The following is a 17,069-nucleotide window of genomic DNA, read 5'->3' as shown; positions in this document are numbered from 1 at the left end:
ACAGCAAAGTGAGCTCATAGACTGCACAGGCATGAATTCACTAAGTACAGGGATATCATATAGTCAGTTCACATACAGCATACAGTCAATTCTAAAGTAGATCACAGATTTCCAGGAACAGCATAGAATCAGCACATTGATAGCATAGGCATCAGTGTCTTCCCATTCGTAGAACGGAGAAAAAGCAAAGAAAGCTCAACTCATTTCTCAGAAATATAAAGAAATCAGTTCACTGAAGTATGCAGTCAGGCAACAGAAAAAAAAAGAGGGACAGCACACCAAAACAGGGTCATACAAACATAAGGAATAGGAGCAGGAGTAGACAACCATGGTGCGTGTCAAGCTTATTCTATTATTCAGTACAATCATGTGGGTGCTTGGTTTTAACTCTACTCTCCTGCCCTTTCCCCAAATTCCTTAATTCCCTAAGAGATCAAAGATTTATCTCAGCTTTAAACATATCCATTCCATGATGGTGCATCCAAACTTCTCTCCTGATGTAGAAAATGCCAAAGATGCAAAACCATTTCAGTGAAAAAAAATTCTGTTTATCTCAGTCCTAAATTTTCAACATCTTATCTTGGGGCTGTGCCCCTATGTTCTGGATTCCCAACCAGGAGAAACAGCATCTCAATTTCTATCCTGTCAATCCCATTCAGAATCCTGCATCTTAAAACGAGAGCATTTCTCATTCTTTTAAACTCCAGAGAATACAGACCCCTAACTTACTCAGTCTCTCACCACTGGACATGCCACTCCTCCCAAGAGCCTGTTTCAGTGTCGTGTCCCTCTTTTTACTGTTATCTGACTGCATGCTTTCAGTGAACTAATTTCTTCATATCCCTGAGCTCCCTGAGTTGAGTTTTCTCTGCTGTACTGCAGTTAAGCATGTAGGAGAAAGTGAGGACTGCACATGCTGGAGATCAGAGTCAAAAGGTGTGGTGCTGGAAAAGTACAGCCAGTCAGGCAGCATCTGAGGAGCAGGACAGTCGGCATTTCAAGCATAAGCTCTTCATCAGGAATGTATGTGTGTGTGTGTGTGTGTAGGGGGGGGAGGGGGGGGCGAGGAGGGGTGCTGAGAGATTAATTGGGACGGGGGGTGGGACTGGGGCAAAGTGACTGGGAATGCGATAGGAAGACGAAGGTGGTGGGTGATGGTGATAGATCAGAGTGAAGGATGTAGTGGATAGGTAGGAAGGAAGATGGACAAGTAGGACAGTTCAAGAGGGAACTGACAAGTTGGAGGGTTTGATCCAGGATAAGGTGGGGGGAGGGGAGATGAGGAAACTGGTGAAATTGACATTGATCCCATGTGGTTGGAGGGTCCCAAGGCAAAAGAGACGGCATTCTTTCTACAGGCGTTGGGTGGCTAGATTTTGATGGTGAGGAGGCATAGGACTAATGCTCGAAACGTCGACTCTTCTGCTTCTTGGATGCTGCCTGACCAGCCATGCTTTTCCAGCACAACACCTTTTGACTGTTGTCAAACATGTGTATCATTTATTAAATATGAAGATCAAAACTACATATTGTGGTCTCACTAAAGCCACAATCGTAGCATGACTTCTTTATTCTTGTAGTCATCAAATCATACAGCACAGAAGAAGCCCTTCAGTCAAACGAGTATGCACCAACTTATTTACACTAATTCCACTTTCCAGCATTTGGTCCAAAGTCTTGAACATTGTAATATTTTCCTCAAATTCCCTCTAAATAACCTACACTTCATCTTAAAACTATGCCCCCTCCTTACAGACTTTTCAGCTAAGGAGAATAGCTGCTTTCTATCTAGCATGTCCATGTCCCTCACAATCTTTTAACTGTTGTACGCCACTGTCTTGTGACTTCTTCCAAAGTGCATTCACCTCTCTGTTTTCAGGGTTAAATTTCTTCTCCCACTGATGTTCCCTGTTTTCTTCAGAGCAAAGAACATTGACAGGGGAACCTCACTGTGGTGTAAAAGATTGTGAGGGACATGGACATGCTATTGTCCTTAGCTGAAAAGTCTGTTCCCGCTCTTTACCTTCCTGAAAGACCTTCTTCAGCATTGTTAATAATCCAGCTAATCTTCATGTCATCTGCCAACTTGCTTATCATCCCCCTAATCTGTATTATCTGCATTCTTATCTGTCTTATTTATCTATATCATGAACAATAATATATCTAGCCTATATGTCAATAGTCCGACGAGGGAAGGGGCCATATTGGACCAGGTACTGGGGAACGAGCCAGGCTAGATGGTAGAAGTTGTGATGGGGATTTCTTTGGGAACAGTGACCACAATTCAGTCAGTTTTAGAATACTCGTAGATAAAGAGGAGAGTGGTCCTAAGAGAAGAGGACTAAACTGGGCCAAGGTCAATTATATCAAAATTAGGCAGGAGCTCGGAAATGTGAATCAGACATAGCTATTTGAAGGGAAGTTCACATTTGAGATGCAGGAGGCTTTCAAAGATAGTGCAGGATAGGCATGTCCCGTTGAAAGCAAAGGATAGGAAGAGCAAGATGTGTGAATCGTGAATGACAGGAGAAATTGTACGACCAGAAAAGGGAAGCATACATAAGGTCTAGGCAGCTAAGAACAGAATGGGTCCTGGAAGAATATCGGAAGAGTAGGACAAGTCTTAAACGAGGAATCAAGCGGGCAAAAAGGAGTCATAAAATAGCTTTAGCAAACAGAATTAAGGAAAATCCCAAAGCATTTTATTCTTATATAAGAAGCAAGTGGGTAACTAGAGAAAGGATTGGTCCACTAAAGGATAATGAAGGAAGGCTGTGTGTCGATCCTGAAAGAATGGGTGAGATTCTGAATGATTACTTTGCATCAGTGTTCACTGAGGAGAAGAACATGATGAATGTTGAGATTAGAGATAGAAGATTGATTAGTCTGGATCATGTTGACATAAGTAGGGAAGATGTGTTAGGTAGGCTAGAGGTTATTAAGGTGGACAAATCCCCAGGACCAGATGGGATTTCTTCAAGGACCGCAATTTCCCCCCCGACGTGGTCGACGATGCCCTCCACCGCATCTCTTCCACTTCCCGCTCCTCCGCCCTTGAACCCCGCCCCTCCAACCGCCACCAGGACAGAACCCCACTGGTCCTCACCTACCACCCCACCAATCTCCATGTACAGCGCATCATCCGCCGTCATTTCCGCTACCTCCAAACGGACCCCACCACCAAGGATATATTTCCCTCCCCTCCCCTATCAGCATTCCGTAAAGACCACTCCCTCCGTGACTCCCTCGTCAGATCCACACCCCCCACCAACCCAACCTCCACTCCCGGCACCTTCCCCTGCAACCGCAGGAGGTGCAAGACTTGCGCCCACACCTCCCCCCTCACCTCCCTCCAAGGCCCCAAAGGAAACTTCCATATCCGCCACAGATTCACCGGCACCTCCACACATATCATCTATTGCATCCTCTGCACCCGATGTGGCCTCCTCTATATTGGGGAGACAGGCCGGCTACTTGCAGAGCGTTTCAGAGAACACCTCTGGGACACCCGGACCAACCAACCCAACCACCCTGTAGCTCAACATTTCAATTCCCCCTCCCACTCCACCAAGGATATGCAGGTCTTTGGACTCCTCCATCGTCAGACCACAACAAAACGATGGTTGGAGGAAGAACGCCTCATCTTCCGGCTAGGAACCCTCCAACCACAAGGGATGAACTCGGATTTCACCAGTTTCCTCATTTCCCCTCCCCCCACCCTGTCTCAGTCAAATCCATCAAATTCAGCACCGCCTTCCTAACCTGAGATCTTCTTCCCGACCTCTCCGCCCCCACCCCAGTCTGACCTATCACCCTCACCTTGACCTCTTTCCACCTATCACATTTCCGACGCCCCTCCCCCAAGTCCCTCCTCCCTACCTTTTATCTTAGCCTGCTGGACAAACATTCCCCATTCCTGAAGAAGGGCTTATGCCCGAAACATCGATTCTCCTGTTCCCTGGATGCTGCCTGACCTGCTGCGCTTTTCCAGCAACACATTTCCAGCCCAGATGGGATCTATCCCAGGTTGCTGAGGGAGGCGAGAGAGGAAATAGTTGGAGCCCCGACAGATATCTTTGTGGCATCCTTAAATACAGGTGAGGTGCCAGAGGACTGGAGGGTTGCTCATGTTGTCCCCCTGTATAAGAAGGGTAGTAGGAATATTCCGGGTAACTACAAACCAGAGAGCCTGACGTCGGTGGTGGAAAAGTTGTTGGAGAAGGTACTGAGGGATAGGATCTATTTATATTTAGAAAAGAATGGGCTTATCAGTGATAGGCAACATGGATTTGTGCGGGGGAGATCGTGCCTTACCAACTTAATAGAGTTCTTCGAGGAAGTCACCAAGTTGACAGATGAAGGAATGGCTGTTGATGTCATATACATGGACTTTAGCAAGGCATTTGATACGGTTCCCAATGGTAGACTAATGGAGAAAGTGAAGTCATATGGTGTGCAGCATGTTCTAGCTAGGTGGATAAAGGACTAGTTGAGCAACAGGAGACAGAGAGTAGTAGGTGAAGGGAGTTTCTCGAAATGGAGAAAGGTGACCAGTGGTGTTCCACACGGGTCAGTGTTGAGGCCACTGTTGTTTATAATATACATAACTGATCTAGAAGAGGGCACAGTTGGTATGATCAGCAAGTTTGCAGATGACACGAAGATTGGTGGAGTAGCAGAAAGCATAAGGGATTGTCAAAGAATACAGGAGGATATAGATAGACTGGAGAGTTCAATGGCAGATGGAGTTCAATCCAGACAAATGTGAGGTGATGCATTTCGGCAAGACTAATTCTAGACAGAATTATACAATGAACAGAAGAGCCTTGGGAAAAGTTGATGGGCAGAGAGATCTGGGAGTGCAGGTCCATTGTACCCTGAAAGTTGCTGCACAGGTGGATAGAGTGGTCAAGAAGGCATATAATATGCTTGCCTTCTTTGGATGGGGTATTGAGTATGAGAGCTGGCAAGTCATGTTAAAATTGTATAAGACATTGGTTTGGCCACATTTAGAATACTGCGTACAGTTCTGGTCGCCACATTACCAATAGGATGTGGACCCTTTTGGAGAGGGTGCAGAGAAGGTTTACGAGGATGTTGCCTGGTATGGAAGGTGCTAGCTATGAAGAAAGGTTGAGTAGGTTAGGTTTATTTTCATTAGAAAAAAGGAGATTGAGAGGGGACCTGATTAAGGTTTATAAAATCATGAAGGGTATAGACAGGGTGGATAGAGACAAGCTTTTTCCCAGGGTGAAGGATTCAATAACGAGATGTCATGCTTTCAAGGTGAGAGGTGGAAGGTTTAAGGGGCGTATATGCGGCAAGTACTTCACACAGAGGGTGGTGGGCATTTGGAACGCGTTGCCAACAGAGGTGGTAGAGGCAGGCACGGTGGATTCATTTAAGATCCATCTGGATAAATGCATCAGTAGGTGGGGAGTAGAGGGATACAGATGCTTAGGAATTGACTGACAGGTTTAGACAGTACATTTGGATCGGCTCAGGCTTGGAGGGCCAAAGGGCCTGTTCCTGGGCTGTAAATTTTCTTTATTCTTTGTTCACTTATTCCTGTTGTACACCACTGCACATCGGGCTGCAGTCACAAAAATAGCCTTGTACCAGCACCTTCTGTCTCCTACTACAAAGCGAATTTTGAATCCACCTTGCCTGGATCGCGTGTACCTTTACTTTCTGTAATTAGTTTCCTTTGTGGAAACTTGTCAAAGTCTTTGCTGAAATCCATATCAACTACATCAACTGCACTACCCTCCTCTATACCCTTGATCACCTCCTTGAATTTTCATGAACCAGGAATTCTGGATTTCTAGTCTCTGCCACCTCAGACAATTAATTCCTTTGCACAAGAAAATAAGTTTATAAAAAATAATACAAAAGTAAGACTAGGATATGGTGAGACAATTTGATGAAGCAAAATGCTCTTCCTATGGCATGTGGAGAGATGTGGACCAAGACAAGCAAATGTACAGCAAGTGTCACCAGCCGAACCAACTTGCGCAATTGGTGTTGAGCTTTAGTGGCTGCTGGAGTCAATACGCTATATCAGTTATAAGATTGTGTGGATCAAGGTACACAAAATACTGGGAAAGACAAATAGCATTAGAATAGAAAATAACAAGTTAACTGGTGGAGTTGCAAAAATAACAAAAATATAGAGAACAGATCATGATTACACTGCAAATACATGAATGTACAGAGAATAATCAGTAAGATTGGCGAGTTACAAACACATGATTTCATTTAGAATTATGTTATTGTGTATGATTAAAATAGAGATATTGCCCAAAACAGAATCGAGTGTTAAATATTCTGCTTTCAAGATGTTCAGAAAAGATAAGGAAAAAAGCAAAAGGAATGTAGTATTGGTTAAGGAGAGCAGTGGAGGATATCTGAGGTTTGAGGATAAAGTCAATTTGGTAAGAACTAAGTACAGTAACAAAAACATTACAATTACATTGCTTAGTATAATCTCAGGTCTATCAACTAGTGGAAAGAATATATGGGAACAAATCTGCAAGGAAATTGCAGAGAGGTACAAACATCATAGAGTAGTTATCATGGGGGATTTTCATTATCCAAATATAGATAGGATTATGGTAAAGAGCACTGAGGAACAAACATTCCTAGGTTGCGTTCAAGAAAATGTTCTAAAGCAGCACATGTCCAGCCCTGACCAGGCAACAAGGTGAGTCAAGTAGAGTAACTTTAAATGGAGGAGCCTGTCTGTTCCCAGTACCAGGCTGACTGCATCCTTCTTCCTCCTTTTCTTTTTTTCTCTTTCACCTTCATCTTCTTTTCAGTAGTGATGGCGAATGAAGGTGGCATTGGCAGGATTAGGCAGTGAGGGAAGGCTGGTGGTGACAGTGGGAGCAGACAGCCTGGAGTAGCCAGCAGCTAGAGAGAGAGCAGGTAGCAAGAGCAGGAAGAGGCAGCCTGAGACAGCCGGTGACCGAGAGCGGGAACAGGCAGCCTGGAGCCTGGGGCGAGAGTGGGAGCAGGCGCTGAGAAGAGAAGGCTAAGAGGCAATTTGACAGAACTTTTCAAAATCATGAGGGGCCTTAACAGAATCGATCTGGAGAAACTGATTCCCCACATAACAGGATAGAGAATTACGGGGCTCAGAGGTCAGGTAACTTGCAAAAGAAACAAATGTACAGTAAGAGAAAATAATTTTCACAATCACACTGCCTGGAAGTGTGATGAAGGCAGGTTCAATTGAAGCATTCAAGAGGACATTAGTTGAATATGTAAATAAAAACAATATTCAGGGCCATGGGAAAAAGGCAAAACAATAGCAATAAGTTATAATTCTCATTCAGAGAGCCAGTGCAGACACAATGGATCGGCTAACCTACTTGTGCATCATGACAATTTGATGATTCTGTCGAGAGATTCAAGGAATTATAGGTTATAGATGGAACTGTAACACTGCAAACATTCTACAGCCTATTCTTTTGGCACTGCTTCCCTCTATTGATGATGTAGAATCAACAGATTTGCTCTGTAAATTCATTATTTATTCATATCAAGCTGTTTCACAACTTCTGTAAATTGCTTTTGGGATTAACTTCACTCTAGTACATAATATTATTCCTGAAATCTCAAGTACTATCTTAATCCATGCACTGTGAATGCTATAGTAGATATGCATTGATTTTAGTTATAGCACCAGAGTACTGGACTCTTTTTATAGTCTCGATTTCTGTGGAGTCAGGGTGATTCTAAAATGGTGCACAAATCCCAGATCTGGATGACCTGACCCAATTTATGACAAATTCTATTTTGGCCAAAGGGAGTAACTAATTCATAAAAGGAACCCAAACTCAGCAGCACCATTTGAAGTTAATGCTATGCTCAAACAGACCCCAAAGTCACCGCAACAAAAGTCTTAACCTTAGGCATCACTAAAAGATTTCACACGCTCCCCCTCAACTGCCTTTTTGCAGGGGTCACATAAATTATGATAATGTGGTCATCCACTCCTTAAACATTCCCTTAGTGCTGAGGGGGGCATAGATATGTCACCAATAGGCCATCTGCCAATAGGCGAAATGAGAACCCTAACAACCTAGTTAACCAGCAAGTAAAGGCCTTATTCCACCTCTGTTGTGAAAATACAGGGAAGAGTGGAACTCAGAGCAGTGTGGACAGCCTTTTTTTCCACTATCTAAAGTGGAAAAATAGGAAGGTTGGTGTACTTGCTTCAGAGGTTGCCCTCTGTGCATCAGGCGCACTTATCCCAAGATGGACATCTACTTTGTGCATCATCGCAAAACTTAATCATCCATTTCCACTCAATTATTTCTAAGGGTATGTGAATCCCTCCCCGTGGAAAAAGTACTAACTCAGTTCACTCCTAATCCATGATGTAATCTCCATAGAACTGCTTGCAGTCCCAGCCGCATCCACTAATGTGTTCTGATGCTGCTAGAACTGCAAGAGCTACTGACAACTCTCAAGAGTGCAACTTGTTTCCACAGTTTGGGGGGTGCACACTCTAATCCACTGCTTGCGAAGGCACTCACTCTATATCACTGCACGGTGGCCATTGTTAAATAAGGTCAGTTTGCTACAGACCTTTCTAATGGGAGAGGAATAAGCAACCTGTCCCCTGTAAACTTCATATTTGTCTTTTAGGAACTTTTGTAATAGTTGCAAAAACTCTTGAAGAGTAGATAATGTCAACTAGGGCAGACATAATGGGCCAAATGGCATTCTTCTGCATTATAACTATTCTGTAGAATTGTCAAGCTGTGAAATTATTTAAATTCCCAATGATTTTTATGAACTGAAATCAGCTTGCCTGTGTGAGTGAGTGTTAAAGAATTAACCCAACAAGTTATTTAAATCCCTGGCCCCTTAAAAAAATCAACCTATTATCTCAGAAAGGGATCCTAAGTTCATAGTTTGATTGACAGCTTAAAGGAGGTATTAAAGAATTAATTGTCTTTGATGGTGGGTTAAAATAAAAACAAGACTTTTGTTTTTATTTGAGAAGATTTTAATGTTTTGAATGGGCTTTCATGAATATTTTACAGTCATAAAGGCTGCAACAGATATGAAGACTATTATTTTACCTCATGTCAGTATGGTTTCTGAGGGCTGACCATAGTGGATACTTGATGAATTGGCATGATACGCGTCAGGGTAATGGATAGGACATGATGAGTGGGTAGAGGTTGAAGGGGTGAGGGTTGGATGGTCTAATAATTAATAAAATTACTGCCAACAGAGACAGGCCTTTCAAACAGTCCACCTAGGCAACCCTGTGGTACTCCCAACCTATTTCTGAACATAGCAGTTCCAACTCTATTCCACACCCACTCCCCCAGAGCTGATTCTATCCCACATCTGCCATTTGCATGGGTTTCTCTGCTGGTGCAGTGAGCTGGGTATTTACCACTTCTTTATTGAAAGTCCAAGCCTATGATTTCCTTTGCTGCTTAGAATTGTGCTAATGAGCATTTCCATAAGTTGTTTATGATGATCAGAGTAAATGCAGCTTCTCAACTGACATAAAGCAAGGTTAAACTTCAGGCATTAATGCTGAAATCCTGTGCATACTCACAGCCTCTGTTAACTTGTAGAAACCAGTTGCTTTTTAATAATGCAAATTGAGTGAACAGTCAAGTCTGTGGGCGGGGGGGAGATGCTAAGGTGGCACAGTAATTTAGCGCACCACAAGAAGCCAGGTATATAAAAAGGTCCATCCACTGTAAGAGTCTCAAACACTTTTCAGCTCAGTTTTAGCTCAGTTCTTGTTTATGGAAGCCACCAGTGCAAAGAATTGATAGTACAAACAAAGGGTTGTGCAGTTTTTATGAAATTCTTAACATGCAATTCTGCAAATACCAATGCAATTAAAAATAAACAACAAAATATGGAAAACGTGTAGAATTCAATTAGAGAGTGCACAGATGCAAAGTTCAACTCTTTGAAACATCCTAAGCTCCATAGTACATGAAGGACTAGTTAACAGCCGAACCACACTTTTGTGAAAGCTTTATTTCAGTTCGCTACATTACATATACTTTTATTTCTAATTAACCCACTCAAAAATGTTATTACATACCTCTAGAGCAAGTGGGACTTGAACCTGGCCCTCTTGGCTCAAAGGAAGGAAACTACCAATGTATCACGTGTCCTTTTAGACACACTATAAAACTCACCTCCATTGATTACCAGTAGGGGGAGATCAGGCAGGACCCCATTCTTCCCCCTCATGGACATAATCACTCCCTGGGGTAGAGAAAAGAGTCTGTTCTTTTTTCTCTACCCCAGCCACCGCCTATTCTCTCACTTCTCAATTCAATTCCCATCTTGTAAATGCAGACCCTTGGGCGTGATGCAATGACACACAGGGCCTGGTACTGTGCAACATTGTCATGTGAGCACATATACTCAGTCACCAAACACTGCCTTTTTCAGTTACCAATTCACATTCAATTTTTTATTTAACCACCACCAGTAAATCACCTGTGTTTCTCATCATTCAATTTATTTGCAGAACCCATTGAAGACAATGCAATAACAGCAAAGGTGAGGGAAAGAGAGAGAGAGGAATTCACATCTAATTAGCTCCTCTTGAATATATTCATCACCAGATCCCTCATGTCTGATAGGTCTCAGACATTTCTTCAGACTCTGTCAAATCATAACAAGATTAGCCAAAGGAAGAAATAATCTCTGGATACAATTTATGAACTTCACTCTAATTCAATTACATAAGTTCTGTCTCTCAATAAAACCTCAATGCAAACACTAAAACAATTCTGGACCTGCATGGGAAGTGGGTGTCACAAGCATTTATTGTCCATATCACAATATATATTAATAACGTATATGAAGGAATTAATCATAGACATAAAGTTTGTAGACATAAACCTAGGGTGAATTCTAAGGAGGATGCAGAGATGCTCCAAAGTGATCTGGACAAGTTGGATGAGTGGGCAAATGCATGGCAGCAGAAATATAATGTTGATAAATACTAGGCCATTGCAGAACACAGTTAGGAGTGATCCATTTTCCTGTGGATCTGCAGTCACTGTCAGTGCAATGATATAAGGATGGCAGATTTCTTTGCCTAAAGGACATTATTGAACCAAATGGATTTTACTATTGATGATCATCGTCATGGTAACCATCACTGATGGCAAATTTCATATTCCAGAAAATAACTTAATAATATAAATGAAATCACAAAATAACTTAATTTCCACAAGCTATTAAGTCCCCAAGTTAGCTTTCCCTTGTGGAAATTACTAGCCTGTGACACCACAGCCTCTCTTGCATGGTGTTAGATAGATTATCAAAAAGCTTTTCCACCTTAGGCCTGAGCAGAATCTTGTCTGGGCTGAAACTCTTGCTACCAGCATTTCATGTATCAAATTAAATGATTTGAGCCAACTTGGACTCAGTTCCTGGACTGTACCTAAAGCATAAATAACCTTAAGCAGCACTTTGAAAAAACTGGTAGAACATTTTTTAAAGTGAATCAAAGCAGACCAAGAATTTGGATCTGTTACAACTATTAAAATTTGGTTGTTGTTTTGAAGAAACATGAAAGACAGCTAAGGATTGCATTGAACAGAATACACAGATACTGCATAGATCCTATCAAGCTGTGCAGCGTACACTCTGAGGGTAAATTTATAAAAAAGGAAGAAGAGCTAAGAGCATGGCAGATGTGCAAGCAATCCCATCTGTGAAGCAATTAATCATCTTTACTGAGCATATTTCCTTTTTTAATTACTGCAAATGACTTACCATTTTGGCTGTGACTCTGGCTGGGATAAGTGATTCATTAGACAGGCAGATGGTCTTGGGAACATCAGTTAGTACCTTGATTTTTCCCCAGTCAATCTTTGTGGAATTGAGATGGACCACTGGCCCCTCGCCTATGCAATATACATGGACTATCTGGTTCAAAACAATAGAATAAACAATATTTTTGGATATGTTCTGTATTTTAAATTATAATAAATAACTGGCAATGATTTATAATGTGTACAGTCAGAAAGGATAACATATGTATTGAATTTACAGCATAGAGACAGCCAACTAATCTATGTTTATGTATCACATGTGCCTTCTCGCTCTTTGTGTAACTGCATTTCCTTCGGTTTCCTTCGAAGAAATTTAACTTACTTAGCTTCCCTCTAAATGTATCTATGCTAAATGCCATAATTACTCCTTTTGGTAATGATTTCACCATTTTTTGCCACCCTTTAGTCAAGGAAAATTCATAACATGGATCATTTATCCACAATATATTCACATATCATATGACAATTTCTCCAAACTCATAAGAAGTATGAGATGTGTGCGATGTTGACAGGGGATTTTAATTGTCACCTCTAAACATTAAATAGTGAGCACTCATGGCCTTGCACCTCACCAGCAACGACTTATACAACTGAATGGTGTTACGTATGGCCCAGGAGAGAGATGATCATGCAGTACTGATCATTGGGACCTGTGGATTCAGGTAATCCAGCACTGCATCAGTCTGTCCTCAGTGACCAGCCAGAAGGTAATCCCCTTCTGAGAGAGACAGAATTTGACATAAAAAGAAGAATAAAAGAAGATCATTCAACCCTTCGAACCCGCTCTGCCATTCAATAAGATCATGGCTTATCTCATTTTAACCTGAACTCTACATTCCTGGACATCCCTAATAATCTTTCATCACTTTGGTAATCAAGAATGACAAATATGCTAGAGTTCTTTGAAGATGTAACAATCAATATGGATAATGGGGATCCTGCAGATAAAGTATATCTGGACTTGCAGAAGACATTTGAAAAAAGCTGCACAAAAGATTAATACACAGTGTTAGATCACATGGGGGTAGGAGCAGTATATTAGCTTCAGTAGAAGATTGGCTAACCAACAGAAAGCACAGAGTCAGGAAAAGTGGATCCTTTTTCTGCTTGGCAGGATATAATTGGTGGGGTGCCCCAAGGTTCAATCTTTTGGCCCAAATTATTTACAATCTATGTTAATGATTTGGATGCAAAGACATAAGATACTATGACCACATTTTCAGGTGACTAAAATAAGCGAGAAAGTATGTTATAATGAAGAAATAAGAAATTTACAAATGGATATGGATAGGTTAGGTGAATGGGCCAAAATTAATATTGATTAGCGTGAGGTTATCCATTTTGGTCAAAGGAATAGAAAAGCAAATCCACATGGACAGGAACTTCCAAGTGCTTTGATACAAAGGGATCTAGGTACCCTCGTGCATGAATTGCAGAAATCCATTGCGCAGATACACCAGGTAATAAGGAAGGAAAATGGAATTTTGGCATTTATCGCTAAAGGAATAGAGAATAAAGATAAGGAACTGTTGCTACAACTGTACAAGGCATTAGTGAGACCATACCCAGAGTACTGTGTAGAATCTTGGTCCCCTTATTTGATATCGTTGCATTGAATGTAGTTCAGAGGAGGTTCATTAGATTGATTCCAGAGATGAGGGGTGTGTCTAATGAAAAGAGATTGAGCAGTTTAGGTGTATATTCTCTGGAATTTAGGACGATAAGAGATCTATTTTTGATATATTAAATGCTAAAGGGAATTAACAAAGGAGACATAGAGAGGATGTTTCCTCGTGAACAATCTGGATTGAGGGGCCATAGTCTTAGGATAAAGGAAAGCACATTGAAAACAGAGATGAGAAAAAAATTACTTCTCTCAAAAGGGTTTAGAAATTGTGGAATTTACAACCCAGAGAGGCACTGAATAAACTTAGGAAGGAGATGGACGATTTTTAATTTATCATGGGTTGAAGGGTTATGGAGCGCAGGCAGGAAAGTGGAGTTGAGGCTAATGTGAGATCAGCCATGATGTAATGGAGGAGCTGGATGAAGAGGCTGAATTGTCCACTCTTGTTCCTAGTTCTTATGTTCTATCTACTTCCATCTTAAAAATATTTAAAGATTTTTAATCCACTGTCTTTTGTGGAAGGGAATTCCAAAGGCTCACAACTTTGAGAAAAAATGTTTCCTCATCTCTGCCATAAATGAACCATCTCTTTTTTTTTGTAAAAGAAAAAGATTTGAGTTCTTTTTTTACACAATTACAAAATTAATATAGTGTAACCACTTTACAGTATAATAACAGCATCAATATAAAATTAAGAAAAATAACTACTAAACTACTCCACAAACTACCAAAACACAAAATAAGATATAAGAAAGAAGACTCTATGTATAAAAATAAGGGCACATTGGGGATGCTCTTGCCTTGAACTTTGCAAGCCACTCTGATGCCATATGACCCCTGTGAAGTAGCTTCAATTGAATAGCCTGAGTTCTATTACAGATAGAGATCTTCCTGGCATTTTCCCAGATATCTCCCCACATCTGAGATTTCCATCCCTATAACTGTTCCATGTCCTTTGATACCTTATTACCTAGCGAGTGGTAGAGAGTACTGACTGAGGGTGCACCCATCAACCGACGCACTCTCGTTTCCATATCTGATTTGTAAGGATTTGTCATCAATGTGTTTTTTTTTGTATGAAGTCTCGTACTTGAAAATATCGAAAAAGGTCCTTGCTAGGCAACCGGAACTTCTGACACCTCTGCTCGAAGGACATCATGAACTCCCCATTGAACAGATCTCCCAAACAGGAGATGCCTCACGACTCACAAATTTTAAATCCAGTGTCAGTCAAGCCTGGCTGAAATCCCAATATTCCCACTATAGGAGTAAAAGGGAAGGTTTTCTGTAAATTACCCTCATCCTGTCACATCATCCTCCAAGCTTTGATTGTGTTCAGTACAATTGGGTTTTTACAATGATTCGTAATAACTCATCCATAAATAATAGATTGATGCGGGATCATTTTGCTTGGGAAGCCTCGATATCCAATCAAATTGATTGTGAATCACAAGAGACCCAATTAGCCACATGAAATTTATATGAAGGAATTAATCGTAGACATAAAGTTTGTAGACATAAAGCTAGGCGGGAGGGTGAATTCTGAGGAGGATACAGAAATGCTCCAGTGTGATCTGGACAAGTTGGATGGTGCCGTCTATGATTCCAAATAAAGGAACCAAGTCAACCATAAAGCTTACACAGCACCTGTCTCAGCAACATCAAAGGAAGCGTTCTCGTGGGGTATAATAGGCAAGGTAGAATATTTATCTTGACCAAAGTTATTCTTCCTAGCCAGGATAACGGGAGATCTTCCCAGCGTTGGAGGTCCTGCCTTATTTTCTCTAATAAGTGCATCTAATTAGCTTTGTATAGCTGACCAAATACCAGGGTAATAAAAATGCCTAAATAGAGAAAACCTCCCAGTGACCACCGAAAGGGGAAGTGGGATCCATCCGCAAAATTGGATATGCTGGTAAAACCTCCTAGCAGTATGGCCTCTGATTTCATGAAGTTAATTTTGTAATCTGAGAACATACCAAATACGTTACCACTTGAATTAAGCGGGGCACAGATATCGATGGATCATTTAAGAAAAGAAGGACATATCTGTATAGAGAGTGATTTTATGCTTACCCGATCCTACCTCCGGGGCCGTTATATTAGGGTTAGTTCAGATAGCTTCTGCCAGCGGTTCAATCACTGTGTAAATAGTAGTGGTGAGAGAAGGCATTCTTGACGACAACCTCCGCAACTAAAGCTATCCGATCTTATGCCATTGGTAATCGCCGCTACTTACAGGTCGTTATATAATATTGTGACCCACTTGGTAAAGGCCTCTCCAATGCCAAACCGTTCCATAGCATAAAAATGATATGGCCATTCCACCCAATCGAATGCCTTCTCTGCATCTAGGGAGACGACTAATCCTGGTATCGCTCCCTGCTGGCAGACTTGTACCATGTTTAACACTCTTCTGATATTATTAGTAGATCTGGGACTCTTATTAAACCATGTCTGATCCTCTTTTATAATAAATGGTAAAACCCTCTCTAGTCTTAATGCCAACATTTTTGAGAGAATTTTGAAGTCCACGTTCAATAAGGATATTGGTCTGTATGAAGTACAGTCATCTGGGGCTTTTCCTTTCTTAAGAATGAGAGAGAGATATTTGCTTCTCTCAGGGAAGGCAGGAGACTACCCTGACGATGTGAATAATTAAAAGAATCTATAAATGGTCTGGCTAATTTGTCTGTAAACTCTTTCTAGAACTCAGCCCGAAATCCGTCTGGTCCGGGCGCTTTCCTGCTCTGGAGATGCCTCACCGCCTCCTGCACTTCCTGGGTTGGCCGGGGGGGGCATTCAAAAGTGACACCTGCTGCGAGGTTAAGCCCGAGAGGAACAGATTTTTTTTAAAAAAGACTCTATCTTCCGTGCTCCAGCCTCACGGTGCTATGACTTATACAACTCAGAGTAGAACTTTCTAAAAGCTGCATTGATCTTTTTAGGATCACAAGTCAGGGCGCCAGCACCTTCTCTAATACATGTAATGGATTGGGGAGTCTTTTTCTTTCTGGCAAGGTATGCTAGATACCTGCACAGCTTATTGCCATGCTCAAATAATCTTTGCATCTCTCTCTTTGCTGTTTGAGTAAGTGCGGTATTCAAAGTATCCCTGAGGGCTGTAATCTGCTGTAATTTAGTAATGGACGGTCTATCAACATACACTGGCGAGCCTCAAGCAGATGCCGTTGTTCTGCCTTTTGTCTTTTTCGGGTCACAGAATATGAGATAACCAAGCCACGTGCATATGCCTCAGCAGTCTCCCACATCACCGATGGGTTATTGGCCGTACCTCAGTTGATACCACAGAAAGTTTTAAATTCCTGCGAGAAATATTCTATGAACTTACTATCCTTTAACAGGAAAGGGTCCATATTCCAATGCCAGGAACCCATCTTGTCATCACTAGTCTTGACCTCCATATACACTGCTGCGTGATCAGAAATAGTTATATTCCCTACTTTACAAGACAATATCGAATTCAGAAAGGTCGAGGGGACAATAAAACATGCCGATTCTGGTATGACACTTGTGCGGGTTAGAATAAAAAGTAAAATCTCTACCCTCAGGGTGAAGACACCTTCACACATCTACCA

At 41.6% G+C, this 17,069-nt stretch overlaps 1 protein-coding gene across 1 annotated transcript in view; it reads right to left on the bottom strand.

Moving 5' to 3' along the window:
• hydin (HYDIN axonemal central pair apparatus protein) overlaps window positions 1-17,069 on the bottom strand; it is a 905,740-nt gene that overhangs the window by 465,618 nt on the left and 423,053 nt on the right. The window contains exon 18 of the mRNA XM_043707374.2: window positions 11,785-11,937. Coding sequence (XP_043563309.2) covers window positions 11,785-11,937 — 153 coding nt within the window. The remainder of the gene's footprint in view (window positions 1-11,784; window positions 11,938-17,069) is intronic.

Source organism: Chiloscyllium plagiosum, unplaced genomic scaffold, assembly GCF_037043375.1.
Source record: "Chiloscyllium plagiosum isolate Xiang-an unplaced genomic scaffold, Cpla_swu_hap1 HiC_scaffold_17, whole genome shotgun sequence".
NCBI classification, from domain to species: Eukaryota; Metazoa; Chordata; class Chondrichthyes; order Orectolobiformes; family Hemiscylliidae; genus Chiloscyllium; species Chiloscyllium plagiosum.
This window is presented reverse-complemented; position numbering and strand designations above follow the sequence as displayed.